Here is a 14,988-nt window from a genome sequence, read left to right on the forward strand (position 1 = left end):
TGAACAGCAGGAAAAATCTCAGAGGCTGCTCTTGAATTGCAGAAGAACGTGGAATGGGAAGAAGAGAGGGAGTTGGGAGTTCACTAATTGAAGATTTTTTTTTTTTTTTTAGAAGTGCTTTGTTGTTGTTTGTTTTTGTTTCATAGCAGTCAGTACTTAACAAAATGACTAACTGTGCTTGTGACTCATGTCTCATTAGTGAGGATCTCCAGCCTCATTTCTCAGGGCTATAATCATCAGCAAGGGAGGGGGGAAACCTCTCAGCACCTTCAGACATCAGTTCTCCTCTTTCTGCTTAAACTGCTAAAGGTGAGGGAGGCTTTGTGTTAGTTTTGACAAGCCATTTCCATCCCTTCCTCCTTTTTACCTTCGTAGTCCCCAAAATTTCGTGACTTAACTCATTCCTGTTTCTGCTCAGAAGTCTTCTTTGGGAAGATGTGAACTGCAAATACTCATATTGCTTATGTCCTGAAGAGCTCTGGCCTTAATTGAGGTTTTCCTCATGGGACCATTGAAAAAGTGCTGGGCAGGTGCTGTAATGAGAAGCTCACTGGGCACAGCAGCTCTGTGGCTGATGAGAGCTGAGGGACAGCAGCCCCCTCCTGAGAGACACTCAGGTCTGCACAAGGGAGGGCTTGCCCAGCTCTCCTCACTGGAGAAGAAAGTGCCTCTCTCTTCAGTGAGCTATCGACCTGTCCTTCCTGCTCAGCTCCCGCTTTGGAAAGGGCTTTTTAATCTTTAAATGAAAGCTTAGATCCAGACTGATTGTGATCCCTGGAGTATGTGCTCCCTGGCAAGATGACTAAACCAAATGTTAATTGCTCTTGAAGTCAGCCTTTAATCAACTCATCGTGGGTTCTGGCCACTGTGTCTCAGTTAGGTAAAAACATCTCTTTAGCCTTGCAGCAAGCACTAGAGGAAAAAAAATGAGGAAGACTTTCGGAGCATCCTTGCTGCATCAGTGTTGAGAGCATCTCTATGGAGGAACCTCTTACCTAAATGGCTTTCCAGGCTGCTGGAAAACATCATCTTCTCTTCTGTCATGATTTTCAAGTCCTTTGAGTACTCTCAAAGAAATAAAAAGCAGGGAGTGCAATGTTCTATACAGCAGTAGCTGGGGAGGAATAGCGCATGGCTCCTCAGTACATGCACCAGACCTTGGTATCCTGACACACAGAATGTCTGGATGAGCTGCAGCAGCTTTCTCCTCCCATCCCTTAGCTGGGGTGAGGGTGGGCAGGGGTAGGATGGTGCTTGCAGCCAGCACCTGTTTGACCCCATGCCAGGTGGTGCGTGGTGAGGTGAGGATGCTGTGCCTGCAGGGTTGGCCTCAGAGGTCCCTGTGAGTCTTGGCAGGCTGCAGCAAGATTTGGGTTTTGCTGGGATCGTTGCCAGCACCAAAGTCATGACAGTTTGTGATGAGATAGGATGGTTTTGATGATAGCTCAGCACTCACCTCTTGATTTTTGTCATCTCAGATCCCACCTTGCAGGTGGACACAGCCACCGCCAACCTCACAGTGCAGGAGAAGGAATCCTTCCCACTGGACTGCAGCATCCTGTCCCGCTCCAGCCCAGAGTCCCACTTTGCAGTGACGTGGTACAGCCTGCGGGCCAAGGAGGCGGGCGACCACGCGGAAGAGGGGGAGGAGGAGGAGGAAGAGAGGGAAGCGGTGCTGAGTGTGGGCCCTGATGCCATCTTCAGCCCTGAGGCTGGTCGCTGGGAGGGCCGCCTGCGCTTCCAGAGGCTCTCGGCAGTGCTCTTCCGGCTGACGGTGCTGCAGGCGGGCGGTGCCGACACGGGCAACTACTCGTGCCGAGTGGAGGAGTGGCTGGCAGATCCCAATGGAGTCTGGTACCGGCTGGCAGAGGAGGAGTCGGGCATGGTCGCCGTGCACGTGCAGGATGCAGGTGAGAAGTGGTGATGACTGTCTGGGGCCGTGGCCCCGGCATCCTCTGCATCTTCAGTTCAACCAAGATGAAAAGACCAAGGAGTGAGTGGGACTAGGGCAAGTCTGTGGTGCTGGTACTTTTCCAGTCAGCTCAAGGGTTTATAAGATACTATAAGATCTCCACCAGGGAGGACTCTTAGCGCTCATGAAACTCCTGCAGGGGATAAAGCTGAAACATGCCCTGTTAAAACTTTCTTCTGTTCTAACACTGTTATTTTTCCCAGAGCTCCACCTCCTGCTTTGACATAGAGTAATGAGCATCTGGTTTTCTGTGTTTCTGAGCAAGTTTGCATGCCCTGATTAGAGAGAAACCATGAATGTGACCACCCTGTGTCTCTTTCCAGGCTCCACGCTGCAGTCTGTCATCTGCTCCAATGACGCCCTCTTCTACTTTGTGTTCTTCTACCCCTTCCCCATCTTTGGCATCTTGATCATCACCATCCTCCTGGTGCGGTTCAAGAGCCGAAACTCCAGCAAGAACTCTGAGGGCAAGAATGGGGTTCCCTTGCTGTGGATCAAAGAGCCTCACCTCAACTACTCTCCCACTTGCCTAGAGCCACCAGTCCTCAGCATCCACCCGGGAACCATGGACTAAAGAGGCAGAAACACCTGTAGGGACGCACAGAGGGAGAGGAGTAGAGATACACCGGGAACCCTGAGGAACACAGTGGGGTTTGTTGTTCTTGTTTCATTTGTTTCAGTGTCTGTGCTCCAACACAGTGGCTGAGCTCTGCCCAGCCAGCAGGAGCAGGAAGGTCCAAGGCTTCTTCCAGCACCTGTGGGAACATACCCCCTCACCCCAATGGACAGAGGCACTTGCTGTACATAGCAGATGTTCCTCTTGGACTAATCTGACTCACATCAGTTGCTGTCTTTTGGGCTGTTGCTTTTTTATTGTTTATTTTTTGGTCACTCAAAGAACTGTAGACTTACCCTGCCCTCCACACAGTGTGGAGTTCCCAGGGGGTATTTGGTCCTAGGATGATCTCTTTGGAAGTAAACATATATGTTTTCCAAAACAGACTGTTTTTCCTTCTCGGACCCAGTGCCACAGTGAAGAAGATCTTTTCCCAAGGTGCACTGAGCTAGCTCCTCCCTCTTCCAAAACAGACAAAGCCAGGTCTGTCCCCAGAGGGGTTAACTGGGCTGTCTGTCCAGAGGTCCATTTCAAAGACTGGCTGTAGCCTCAGCATCTTCTTGCCTCCATCTTACTCGTTTTCTCAGGAGGGAGCAATTCACCTTTTGGGAGTGTTCCCAGGTCTTGGAGAGACTGAATATTGAACGTGCTTGCAGTCAGGATGAAAGCAGTTTAGTTTGTCTCATGGAACTGAAGGGGGGAAAGGAAGGACACCTGAAATCCCTGACTATGTTGTAGCAAAGAGCGTCCTTGTACGGTCTCACCAGAGTCATGCTCCTCCCTGGTGTCCATGCTGCCACCTCTGATGAGGCAGATCTCCTCTGTGCCCCAGTCATTTGGGAATGGGAGGCTTAATCCAGTCTCTGAAGGCTTCAACATGACCAAAGTAAAGACTATAGGAAGGAGGAAAGGAGAAGCTCCACAGGTCAAGTTCACACTCCCTGGATGGTTCAGCCAAGGAGCCCAGTAGCAAACATGCCACGTAGTGGGGATGTGCAGTTAACCACCATATGTCAGGAGTTTTCCTGTGGCTGCACTGCTCCCCAGTGTGAGCCTGGACAAAGCAAGGGGCCTGCAGCACATCAGCACCCTGGGGACTTCCCTGTCCTCTTGGCCAAGAGAAATCTTTCCCCTGTGTGTATGTGCGTGTGCCGTTTGTTTCTGAGACTTTAGGAAGAGAATTCATTTCTCCATAAGCTCCCCCTCCTGGCAAAGTCACCTGCTCTTGTAAGAGTCGCTGTGGCAGGAAATGCTGTTCTTTCTGTGAAAGATATGGCTCTTGTGAACCAAACCAGGGCTCTCGCCACGTGGGGCACCTGACCTCCTGCACCCCCTAATGCCAAGAACCCCTGCCCTGTCCTGTGGAGGAAACCGCCTCCTCCCCCGTAAGCGTTACGTCTGGCGGAAGAAAATGTTTGCCAAAAATGGCCTTTTGTTGTCTTCCTTGATGTCTTCCTGGCAGATCCGGCCATTTCTTTTTTTGCAGCATGGCTGAAGCCAACGGGGGGCAGATGGGCACAGCCACAAGACCCCCCTGCCTCATGTGTGAGAGGTGCCATACCCACAGCCGTTGTCCTCTCCGGAGGGTCGGACTGCTCTTTGGGAGCAGAGGGGACCTCAGCAGATGCTCTGTAGCACTAAGTCAGTTAGACCCTGATGCCTTGACGTTTCAGAGGTGGTGAAGCTTCAGGTAGGAGATCTGCACCGTGAAGCCTCGCTCCTGCTGTCTGGGAGAGGACCACGTGGCTGCAGATCATTCTGTGCTAAAGCGTTTGAAGTTGGCCACCTCTGCACCTCCACCAGAACAGCACTGGTTTCTTCTTCTGCTGGGAATCCCCAGTTTCACTCGTTCCTCTGTGAAGTCTGCCTCCTCGAGAAGTAACTGCTTACTGGCCCCAGCATATGCATACAATCACATTCCTATATCTGTATGTATCGCACACCCGCACACTTGTCTTCCCTTTCTGGCTTAGACGTCTGCAAAGAGAGGAGTGGGATGAGAAGTGAATGGAAATGAAGAATCGAGGTGCAAACAGCTGCAGCTGCAAGCCAGTGGGTATTGTTTCCTAACTGTACTATCTCCTGTATGTACTGCTCCCGGGCAGGAACCACGACTCACTTCAGCTTTAAGGAAGAAGAGAGAATGAAGTCAGCGGGAGCCGTTCTTTCCTGGGAGAGCTCTGCTCCGTGCCTGAGCCACGCTCCTCCTTGCCAGCCTGTCTGCCCCAGAGCAGGGCTCTCCTGGAGGCCTGCCACAGAGCCCAGGCTTTCCTGGGAAGTGGCTCCCAAATGGTCCCTGAATGTACCTTGCTGGTGATATTTCTCCATTGCTCTGGCAGTGTGTTGCCCAGTCTCAAACTTCTCTCAGTTTTTATAAGGCAGCCTCTTCCTGTAACGAGTTTTAACACAAGCTTTTCAAACCACTCTCTCTGCAGTAACTTTCTGTAACGAACCCAAGAAGAAGGAGAGAGACCCTATCCATGCATGATGTGGAAAAATGTTTGGAATTTTTAAAAAAAAGAAAAAAGTGAAAAAAAGCCCAACAAAAACTTTGTACTATGTTGCACTAAAACATGTTTTATACAACACACCCGAGAGCTGTAGTAAACTGTGTTGAAATTGTGAATCCTATTGCTGCTGGTTTTTGTCAGATCTGGGCTTTTATTATGCACTCACAGCATAAAGGTGTGCTGAGGCCCTCCCCTTGGGAACCCTCTCCCTCTGCCCCTACTCCTTGATGCAATAACTTCTCTCCCTACCACTGGTAGCACATCTCTCTCTTGCAGCTGGAGCTTGCAGACACCTGGCACCTCTGATTTTATACCCCATCCAACCCTCAACCCGTGCCATAATAGAATAGAACATTTAACAGAGGCCTGTCAGGACTTTTATTGAACAGAACACACTGGTTTTGAAATTGTTCTGAAAACAGTGAAAGTACTTTGCTGCGTCATTGTCTGGATTTGAAGAAAAACCTTATTTTAATAGAATTATGCATAGCAAGTGTTAAGTAAATTACTTTTAGTAACCTTGATGAAAGCAGAATATAGTTCACTACAGAAGCTGATGTACAATGCAATCTGTTAATTCTCCTTACCCACTTTTGCCTTAAGTAAGGATTTGGTCAGGAGTCTTGAATTCTCCCATACTCACTGAAATAGGGAAGTAGCATGATGCATTCCTACCTGTATTGCAGAAGTGGTGTGGAATTGGGTAAAACGCACTGCTCACACAGCTTTAAGGTTGGGTTTGGGGTTTTTTCCCACATTCATTTGAAACAAAACACATCCTCTGCTAAAATAATTTTATAAGAAAGCTCTGTTGTCCCCAGACACAATGGGCTGCTGGTGCTCCCTGCTCCCCTTGTAGGGGGAGGATGCTGGTTTGGGGGGTTTGAGTGGGGTTTGCTGCCTGTCCTGCTGCTGCAGCAGGACCGGCAGAGCTGCTGTGGGTGCTCCTGTTGCTCTTGAGGACCAGACAACGTGCAGCCACCCTGCAGCACAGAGGGATGTCTTGGGGGACCACTGTGCGTTCCCATCAAACCACCAGCCCCAAAGTAGCACCCACGTGGCCTCCCCACTGAAGCCAGCACACAGAGAAAAGGCAGGTCTGGCACTGGATTACGTTATCGAGATTTAATCCGGCAGGTTTGCAAACCAAGCAAGAGAGCACGGTACAGCTGCTGGGTAAGTGTGCCTGCAGGGTGCCCTGCCATCTCCTGCCTAGATAATGCTGTACAAGTCCTTGGCTACCTTCTCCAGGCGGTCCTTGTACTCCAGGTTGGCGTAGAGGGATGGGGGAACCCCCTTGAAGGCATGAATGACGCCCCACCAGCTGGCGGCGATGGCAGCCGTGGAGTCGCTGTCCCCGCCGTGGAAGAAGGCGCGGTGAGCCAGCTCCGTCCAGGAGTCCCCCGCGCCCAGCAGGGCGTCGTAGGCGATCATGGGCGCGTCGTGCCCGCTGCTGCCCCCCCAGCCGCTGTAGCTGAGGGAGGTGTAGAACGAGTCTCTCTCTTCCACGCCGTACTTGGGCGGGAATGTGGGCGATGAGACCCCGTCCGAGATGCCTCTCTCCTCCAGGTATTTTTTCCACTTCTCTTCGAAGTAATACCTGCCAAACAGGACGGGATGGAGCGGCTGTAAGTTGTCCCAGGGCGGCAGCACACAGCCGAGCCCCACGCAGGCGCCAGCGGAAAACGCGCCACGTCAAGAGCACGGAGTGAGGGTTCAGCAAAATGGCAGGCAGCCCCCATTTGTCAAAACTAGGGAGGTGATTTACAGTAAAAGGCACAAGGACATGTTTCAGTGAGTTAGATTTCCCCTCCCTCCAGTCACATGGGAGAAGACAGCCCAGCACCTGCAGGATTCAAAGGCTCAGAGTGAGAACTGAGTCATCCAAATTCAGAGCAGCTCTTACCTCTGTGTGTGCCCCTGCACACAGAGGTGCAGTGAATATGCAGTCAGATTTGGTTATAACTTTCAAACTGAGCTCAGCCCTAAGCTTGATGCTGGTTCCCCATCCCTGCTTGCCATCTTTCATAAGATCACAGTTGCATGAGATGACAAAATCTACCTACTTCATACTGGATCCAAAAAATGGTCACAAGTACCTGACCCAAAAACAGCCCGCCTTTTTTTTTTCCCAAGTTAAGGTACTCTGAATTTATTTGATCCTATGCCAGGTGTGTGCTGCCCTAGGAGTTTGCCAGAATGTGACTACTGAAACTTAAGTATGAGCAGAGCTCGCCCTGTGGTACAAGGACTTTAAAAAATGGCAGTGCAGGGAGTGCAGCTCACCATTGCTCCATGTTCTCCTTCACAAAGAAGCCGGACTCCTGCACGTAGGCTTTTGCCCGTGGCAGCACCTCCATCAGCCCCTTCCCCCAGGCCACGGGGGGCACGCTGTTCACTGCATAAGCCGTGAAGAGGGCTGAGGCCAGGGCCCCCAGGTAGCCGCTGGGGTGGTGGTGGGTCATGCGGCCGCTCTCGATGCTGACTTTGACCAGGGTGTCCAGCTGGGCGGGCTGGTAGAAGCGCAGCCCGATGCACATGGCGCGCATGGCGGCCCCGCAGCCTCCCGCCCGCGGGCTGAACGGGATCCGCCAGCCGTTCGGCTGCCCCGGATTCAGCTTCATGGTGCTTTCCAGAGTCATGCCACCTGGAGACAGGAGCCGCAGAGCCCAGGAGAAGGAAGAAACAGAAACATCAGCAGGAGGTAGCTTGGGAACAAGGGGAAGACAGGCAGGGCACTGGGGAAGAAAACATCGCTCTGTATAAGGGATTTGAACTTCCTCTTAAACCGTAAATCGTCTGCTCACATACATATCCTGCCTTAAATTGCTGGAGCATCCTGCATCCTCCTCAGCAGATCTGGTAATTTTTGTTTATGAAAACAATTAAAAGGTCTGAAGGGTAGAAACACTTCACTGCTCATTTACTGACATGGTTTATATTTACATTTTGTGTTATCAAAAAACCCATATATACTAATAGATAAATGCACATATACCTGGATGTCTATCTTTCTGTAAACAGAAAGGTTTGTAGGATCTCTGGCACAAGGCCAGTCTATGTAACTGCTTTTTCACAGGACTTCTAAAGGCAGAGACCCTACAAGCTCCTCATCTGCCTTGCTAATAGAAAATGTACTGATAGAAAATGTTTTCCAGCTCTCCCTTGCTGCAGTTTAAGTTTGAGTGTAGCACCTGTCTCACCTCAACAAAGTCTGCATAACTGGCCTCACTGTATTCCTCTTCCACAAGCTGAAGACCAGATATACTAGGTGAGACCAAAGGTTTGTCCAGCTCACTAGTTCATCTCCAAACACTGCCACTAAAGGGTAACTACAAAAAGACTACAAGAAATGAGGCAAGCCCACCTCCATCTCTTTCATATTTCTGCTATTTACTTTTTAAAGAAATTACTCTGCTTCTTCCAGTGCTGCTTCTTCAGACTAACACTTGTTAGTCCAACACATTCATAGGACAAAGAAAACACCCAAATTTCAGAGCCCAGCCAGCTTCCCCAGCCAAGACAGTGAAATGTTTTGAGAGCTAAGTCTAAATGCTTGTGTGTAAAGAAGAAACGGGTTTGGAACATTGAATTATCTATCTTTGATACTCTTTTACCTTGCTTTTTTTCTCCTAGTCTTCTCTTCTGGCCCAATTGTGCATACTTCTTTTCCAGGAGGAAGGTAAATCAAGGCAGGTTTCAAGCTGCTTCATTTAAGTTTTAATATGTTGGACAATGGCAAAGGTGGACTCAACAGACTAACCCCAGTGTGCTGAGTCCTCTCTCAGACACACAGGGTAACAGCAGCAGCTGGCTGTTACCAGACCCCAAAACCAGACTGCTGCTCCTACACCCTGTCTCCTCACTGGGACAGGTAGCTGATGAACTTGCAGGTGCTCTGTTACTTTGGAAGTCAAACCAAATAGAATAGAGCAACAAGGAAGAAGCCTGGTCAAGCAAATTCACCTCACTTTGTTGTAACTCAGTCACCATGATCTGTGACCTTGCTCATCACAGCCAGGTACTGCACTGAGTCCCCTGCAGAGCTCTTGTCTTCTGCAATTCCATGTACATGTTTGGCAGTAGGGTTTGGTTTATGGCAGCTGTTTTACCTGCATTTACAGCACCCTTGTAACTGAAATATCTCCAAATCCATGCACAGCTTTAAGAGTGGCTTCTGGACATATGTTAAAAATAACTAACAGCTGGCCACTGTCAGGAATAATGTCACGTGCTGGGCCAAGTGTCTTTAGCTCTACTGGGACCTGTCACAACCAGCCTCTAACTGAAGTGTCTGTGAGTTTGCTTTTAGGATGTCTCAGTGTGGGAACATGTCCAGGCCTCTAAATTTCATGTAGTTTACTAATTCAGTGCTGGCTGCCGTGTATCAAAATTGTTAAGAGGGATAGCAGCATAATTTCCAACTTCATGATGACTAACAGAAAATTGAGGCATTTTTCTAAAAATCTCACCATACCCAATGACCCAATGTACCCAATGACCTGTAACAGGACATTAAAATGAACCTGTCAAACACAGCCAGGTTTTTTTAAAAAGCTGTGCCAACTACTCTATTTGTATATTCTGGTAAAAGAGAACTTCTTCCAGGAAAGCAAGGGGGAAGGGAGGGAGCACAGAGACTAAGGTACCTTAAAATCAAAATCTGCATAACAAAAGCAAAGATTACTCTTGCTGAAACTTCAAGAAAAAACATTTCTTCAGGACCTGTCTGGGCAGGCTGAGACCACACACCTCTGTGCTTGATAAAAAGTGAGATAGTTCTTGCACTAATAGCTAAAATAAAAAGGAAGATGAAAAGGCTTTAAATAGAAAGAAAGACTGGTTATTTTGCAATACAATTTGCTTGCAGCTTTAAGCCTGTGCGTATTATTTTAGGAAATGACTACTGATAACTTGCAAGTGGAAAAAATTGTGTAAAACAAACCAGTGTACGACAGCTAAGACTTACAATTTATGAAGCATTACAAGTAGTATCCCTTACACTTTTAAACAGTTAAAATATTAAAACATTAGAAAGCCGATTTAGGAAGACTGAGATAGAATCACATCAGGTCTTTTTTTAAAAAAATACCTGATGGTATTTTTTAAATTAAGCAGGTTTTAGAAAAACTGCTATAGGGAGTTTTTGAATTAGCAAATTGTTTTGGAAATCCTTTACATCCAGGTTAGGAATTCTTTGTGCTAACAATGGGAAATTAAAAGAAACTTAAGCATGGTATTAGTCTAAGGAAAGAAGAAATACAAGGAAAAAGTGGTGTGTGAATGAGGGCAACCTGAAAAAGTTTCAAGAATGCCTGGACTCAATTTTTGGGACAGGATTTCATTCCACTTACCTAGACTCTTCACATAACAGTTGTTTGGGGTTGATCAGTACGCATAAAAAAAGGTGAGTTAAACAAACCACACAGTGGTAAATAAGTCCAAAGGGAGAGGACTAAGACCAAAAGACAATTTTGAAGCAGCAGGTTTCCTGAAGAAGTGCTTTAGTTGTACCATGAAAAAAAGAAGTATGTCTGTGCTTGTGTTGCTTAATTCATTGGCTTTGTAATCTGCAAGGAACAATGAATTTGGGGCTGTGGCACATCACAAATAGCAATAGTAGATGTAGGGATTACCTTGTCCTGAGTTCTCTCCCGGGGCTGTGTCCCTGAGGGACCTGCTGTGGCTGTCCTATGACTCAGAACGTTGTGGGAATCCCTTTGTTACTGCAGCTTTGGGTTTTCAGGTCTGGCCTGCCTTGTGTGAGCCATCAATGTGACTTTCCCCCACTGTTCTAAGGAAATCTCTTCTGTGTTGGGCAAAAGTTCCAACAGCAACTTTCCATTCTCAGCCTTCAGGGCTGCAGTTCCCTGGTGAGTACTTAGGCCAGAAGAGCACCACCCTGGGTTACGTTCTCAGTTAAAATCCATTTATTCTGAACTGCCAAAAGAAGTTATTTGCATGCAGCTTTTATCATTAGGACTTTCAATATGGCATGGAGAATCCAGACAGCTTTTCAGGGTATGAATTAGGTATTCCCTTCAGTGGGAATTAAACTGCTAAAGGTCAGTATTTAAACAATCAGGATTTAAACTCTCAGAGCTGAATGTCTTTCCTGCACCTGCAGCAGGAGCAATTCTGATTGCAAAATTTTTTGTATTTGGACCCACTAAACAATGTGTATTTCTTTTTTTACTTAGATAACCTGACCTTTCCTTGTTACTCCTCTTAATGTCCATAGCAAGTTTGCTTTCAAATTCATCACTTCCAGGAAAAGGGACTTCTTCTGGGCATATTGCAGTTTAGTGACAGAAGGAATGCAGCAGGTGTCCTTTTATCCTTAGATATTATTTACTAACATTTATATTTTAAGTTCTTTTCATCTTAGGTTTTAGTCACCAAGGTTAGAGAGTGAAAATCCTTCCAGGTGCTGTCCCACTGGCAGCTGTGGTTAGTCCATCTTAGCTGGGGGAGCTAAACTGTGCTGCTTCACCAAAACTGCTGTGAATCTCTTGGAAGTCTGATCTGCCAACTTCAGCTGTCCTGACAAGCATCATTACCCCTTCCTAAATATTTTATTAATTAGGCCACTCCAACAACTGGGAATGTGGGTGTTAAAAGAAGACTATTAGTTCTTTAGAATTTAGTTCTTTACACAAGGATAGGAGCCCAGTGTGGAAAGGTAAGCAGAATAAATTCCTGTTCAGGTTTCCAACCTGGTTTATTTTGGAAATGCACAGCTCCCATACACTATGCTCAGTGGCAAGATTTGGCCTTTCCCATGTTTAATGTCAAGACAGAACACTCTTGACATACTCTGGCCACTCCAAATAAGCACATCTAAGCATACATACAATTTCAGTGTATAAACTTTGCACAGGACTGCTGAATTTGAGTGTTTCCTGGATACTTCACGCCTCCTGTGCTGGTCAAATTAGAGGCCCAGTCTAAGCAGCTCCAATTTAAATGTAATCCAAGCATCTAAAAGAGCCTGGGCCACAGAGACAGATGGAATTCTTGGGGAAGAGCTGGGTCAGGAGGGCTGGGTGAACTAGGAACCACAGGGATATGTTGTACATGTCTTGGCTACTGTAGCCTGTCAAGGTGCCCTTCCTGAATACTGCCTGGCCCAGTGCTTGTGACACAAACTCGGCACCACCGTGTCTATGCACAGAAAAGAGAGATGAGAAAGTACAGGGTTCAGAAAAGATTGGCCTGACTGTCCTGCTGTAGAAAGCAGCATGCAGAGCTAGCCACAAGCAGGCTTTGGGTTTAATATGTATAATTATTCCAAGCAAGGATCTTTATGCCTTTAAATATATTTTACATGTAATTTGTTGTGTTTATGATGAGAAGTTCTGTATTAATTCTCTGTTGAAATGTGTTGCTTTAACACAGCATATCAGGGTGTGCTTTAAGTAGCTGAATGTGAATTTTTTATCCACTGAATATAGGAATCCCAAGTTCAAAAGCCATCACCCTTCCCGAGTTGAGGCTGGGCCTCAAACACACCCGTAAGAATGTTTTTAAGTGAGAACAAAACAACATCTTTTTCATCTAGTTCAGAGAAGCCCAAGCCACTTCAGCTTGCCTTATTCTGTTCTCTTTAGCTCATCCTGAAACAGGTACTGAGTGTGGAACACTTTTCCTTTACAGGAAATACAGTGAAATACAGTTAACACTGTAAACAGCCAAAAGCAGAGCTGGGGCGAGCCCCAGCACCAAGCTGCAGGAGAGACATGAGCAACTGCACAGCTCTACCCAGACAGCAGGATGGAGGGGTTACCTGGAGCTCTGCCCTCCATGTCATTCATGCACTCCTTGTAGTTCCTTGCAAGCAGAGTGTAGAGATGTGGTAAACTTGGGTTTTTCCCAGCTGCTACCAGGGCTTCGGCCGTGGCCAAGTGCATCACGGTATCATCGCTGACTTTCCAGCCCTGGAGGCTGATGTTGCCCAGTCCCCCCATGTCTGCCAGCTCCTTATGGATGACTGGGCCGCTCTTCTGGAACTCCCATCTCCCGTTGTAATATGCCACCGCGTCACCAACTGCACTCAGCACCATGGATGCCACATAGTTTTCCACCCCCTTAGGACACATTTTTTGTCCCGCAGCTACTTCAGTGTAGAAGACACTATGAGAAAGCAAAAAAGAGGAGGAGAATGAGAATTAAATTTTTCCCAGTGCAGCATGGGCTGCTAAGCCCCAGCAGGCTGGATACCCTGCCTGCCACACGAGTCTCACTCAGAGGATGTGTTTCCTCACAGCACATGGACCCTATGCACCTGCTGTGAGTAAGTGTGTGGCAGCTCCTGGCAGCCCAGCCATCTCCAGGACCAGGGGCACCTGGAGATGTGCTGCTGGGATGCTGGCAGGATGAAGCTGCATAGCTCAAAGACCAAAACCAAGGGCAGGACTGCTGAACCATGTGCAGGGTGACCACAGCCATGTTCTCCACCTTTATGAGTGCATGAGCAAGCTCACATCGGCACCCAGCGGCTTTTGTACCCTGGGCTAGGGCGAGGCTGACCCTCAGGGGTACAAAAGAAAGGGGTAAGGGGTAAGCTGTGGCTGGCCTGCTCAGCTTTGGCAGGGCCAGGCAATGGTAGTGACACCTGTCCCTGCTCCTCGGGCAGGCTGCACCAGCGGGTGCTCACACAGGCAGCGCCCCCACCCCGCGGGTTCTTCAGCCATGAAATATCAACCACGCCCTCCCCCAGAAACCCTCCGCAGCTCAGGCCTTGCTTCTCCTTTTCGCTGGTGAGAAGCAGAAGCGGCGAAAGCCGGCGGCCCCGTCTCAGCCGGGCCCCGGGCCGCTCCCGACCCGCGGGTACTCACACAGCGAGCCCCCCGACCGCCGCCAGCCCGGCCAGCATGGCCACCGCTTCCAGCAGCCTTCGAGCAGCCCACGGCAACGCGCCCCGGCCCATGGGGCGCGGTTCAGCCTCCGCAGCGCCGGGTGCGGCCTGTTTAACCCGGCCGGGGCCGCTCCCCTCGGCCCGTCCCTCCGCGGCCTCCCGGGGCGGTGTCACCGGGCACGGCTCCTCCTCGGCAGCCCAGGCGGGCCGTGCCTGGCAGCCCCCCGGGCCCTCCTCGGCAGCCCAGGCGGGCCGTGCCTGGCAGCCCCCCGGGCCCTCCTCGGCAGCCCGGCCGGGCCGTGCCCTCCTCGGCAGCCCAGCCGGGCCGTGCCTGGCAGCCGCCCGGGCCCTCCTTGGCAGCCCCGCCGGCCGCGGGCTCGGTCCGGCGCAGGCGGAGGGGCTGGCTGGCTTCCATTTTCGGGGCCGCCCTCAGGAGAGCCGGGCCGAGCCCTCGGACTCGAAACTGGAACAGGAGCAATGAAACGAATTGTTTCTGTTTTAAAAAAAGCGCTGACAGCGTTTCCCGAGGACGAACAGCCCCTCCCTCCTCCTGGCTGAGCAGCCACTCCCTGATACTGGCTGGATCCCACTCTGTCTGCGCTGGGGACAGGTTTTGGAGGGCTTTCCTCACCTTTGGGTTATGCTTTGGGTTATGCTTCTCCTCCTTCCTGCAGCCTGAGCAGAGCCTCCAGGAATCCTCCAGCCTCCTTTGCCAGGAATCTTTGTCCCTGTGCCTGCCCCCTTAGATAATCACAGAATTGCTGCTGGGAAAACTGCAGGGAAAACAGGAACTCCCTGACAACACCTTTTCAGCGTTAGAAAATCACAGCATTACTTTGTTCTGGCCAAGATGTGGAAATTATCCATGCATGTTCGGGTTGCACAGTGAAAATCATTCCACTATACATGGTTCTTTACTAGACTTTCACCTCTTTATACATTAAAAAAACTCCAAAGGCATTCATATTCATTGGTCCTAAATTACACAATTCTTAGTATTCAATTTCCTGTTGGTTATTGATCCCTTCGCCTT

General features: G+C 49.2%; 2 protein-coding genes across 3 annotated transcripts in view; one reads left to right on the top strand and one right to left on the bottom strand.

The window, feature by feature from the left end:
* The window catches only part of IGSF3 (immunoglobulin superfamily member 3), a 92,580-nt gene extending 87,210 nt beyond the window's left edge, over positions 1-5,370 (top strand). For both annotated transcript variants that reach the window (XM_041420891.1, XM_041420892.1), the window contains 2 exons: positions 1,479-1,910; positions 2,296-5,370. In XM_041420891.1, coding sequence (XP_041276825.1) covers positions 1,479-1,910; positions 2,296-2,546 — 683 coding nt within the window. In that variant the 3' untranslated portion in view covers positions 2,547-5,370. The remainder of the gene's footprint in view (positions 1-1,478; positions 1,911-2,295) is intronic.
* Positions 5,371-5,462: 92 nt separating this feature from the next.
* Positions 5,463-14,680, bottom strand: ADPRH (ADP-ribosylarginine hydrolase). Its single transcript, XM_041420894.1, has 4 exons — positions 14,587-14,680; positions 12,885-13,231; positions 7,385-7,745; positions 5,463-6,698 (listed from the first exon to the last, which is right to left on the bottom strand). Exons 2-4 carry the CDS (start codon positions 13,195-13,197, stop codon positions 6,311-6,313), a joined length of 1,062 nt encoding a protein of 353 aa, XP_041276828.1. The 5' UTR covers positions 13,198-13,231; positions 14,587-14,680; the 3' UTR covers positions 5,463-6,310.
* Between the last annotated feature and the right edge of the window lie 308 nt (positions 14,681-14,988).

This window comes from Onychostruthus taczanowskii, unplaced genomic scaffold (genome assembly GCF_017590055.1).
Source record: "Onychostruthus taczanowskii isolate IOZ18803 unplaced genomic scaffold, ASM1759005v1 scaffold67, whole genome shotgun sequence".
Taxonomy (NCBI): Eukaryota; Metazoa; Chordata; class Aves; order Passeriformes; family Passeridae; genus Onychostruthus; species Onychostruthus taczanowskii.

Excerpts from the sequence above, each read along its gene's own strand:
- ADPRH (XM_041420894.1), bottom strand. The coding sequence starts at position 13,197 with ATGTGTCCTAAGGGGGTGGAAAACTATGTGGCATCCATGGTGCTGAGT. Across the intron at positions 7,746-12,884 it reads CATGGAGGGCAGAGCTCCAG|GTGGCATGACTCTGGAAAGC; the intron begins GTAACCCCTCCA and ends TCCTGTCTCCAG. Across the intron at positions 6,699-7,384 it reads AAGGAGAACATGGAGCAATG|GTATTACTTCGAAGAGAAGT; the intron begins GTGAGCTGCACT and ends CCTGTTTGGCAG.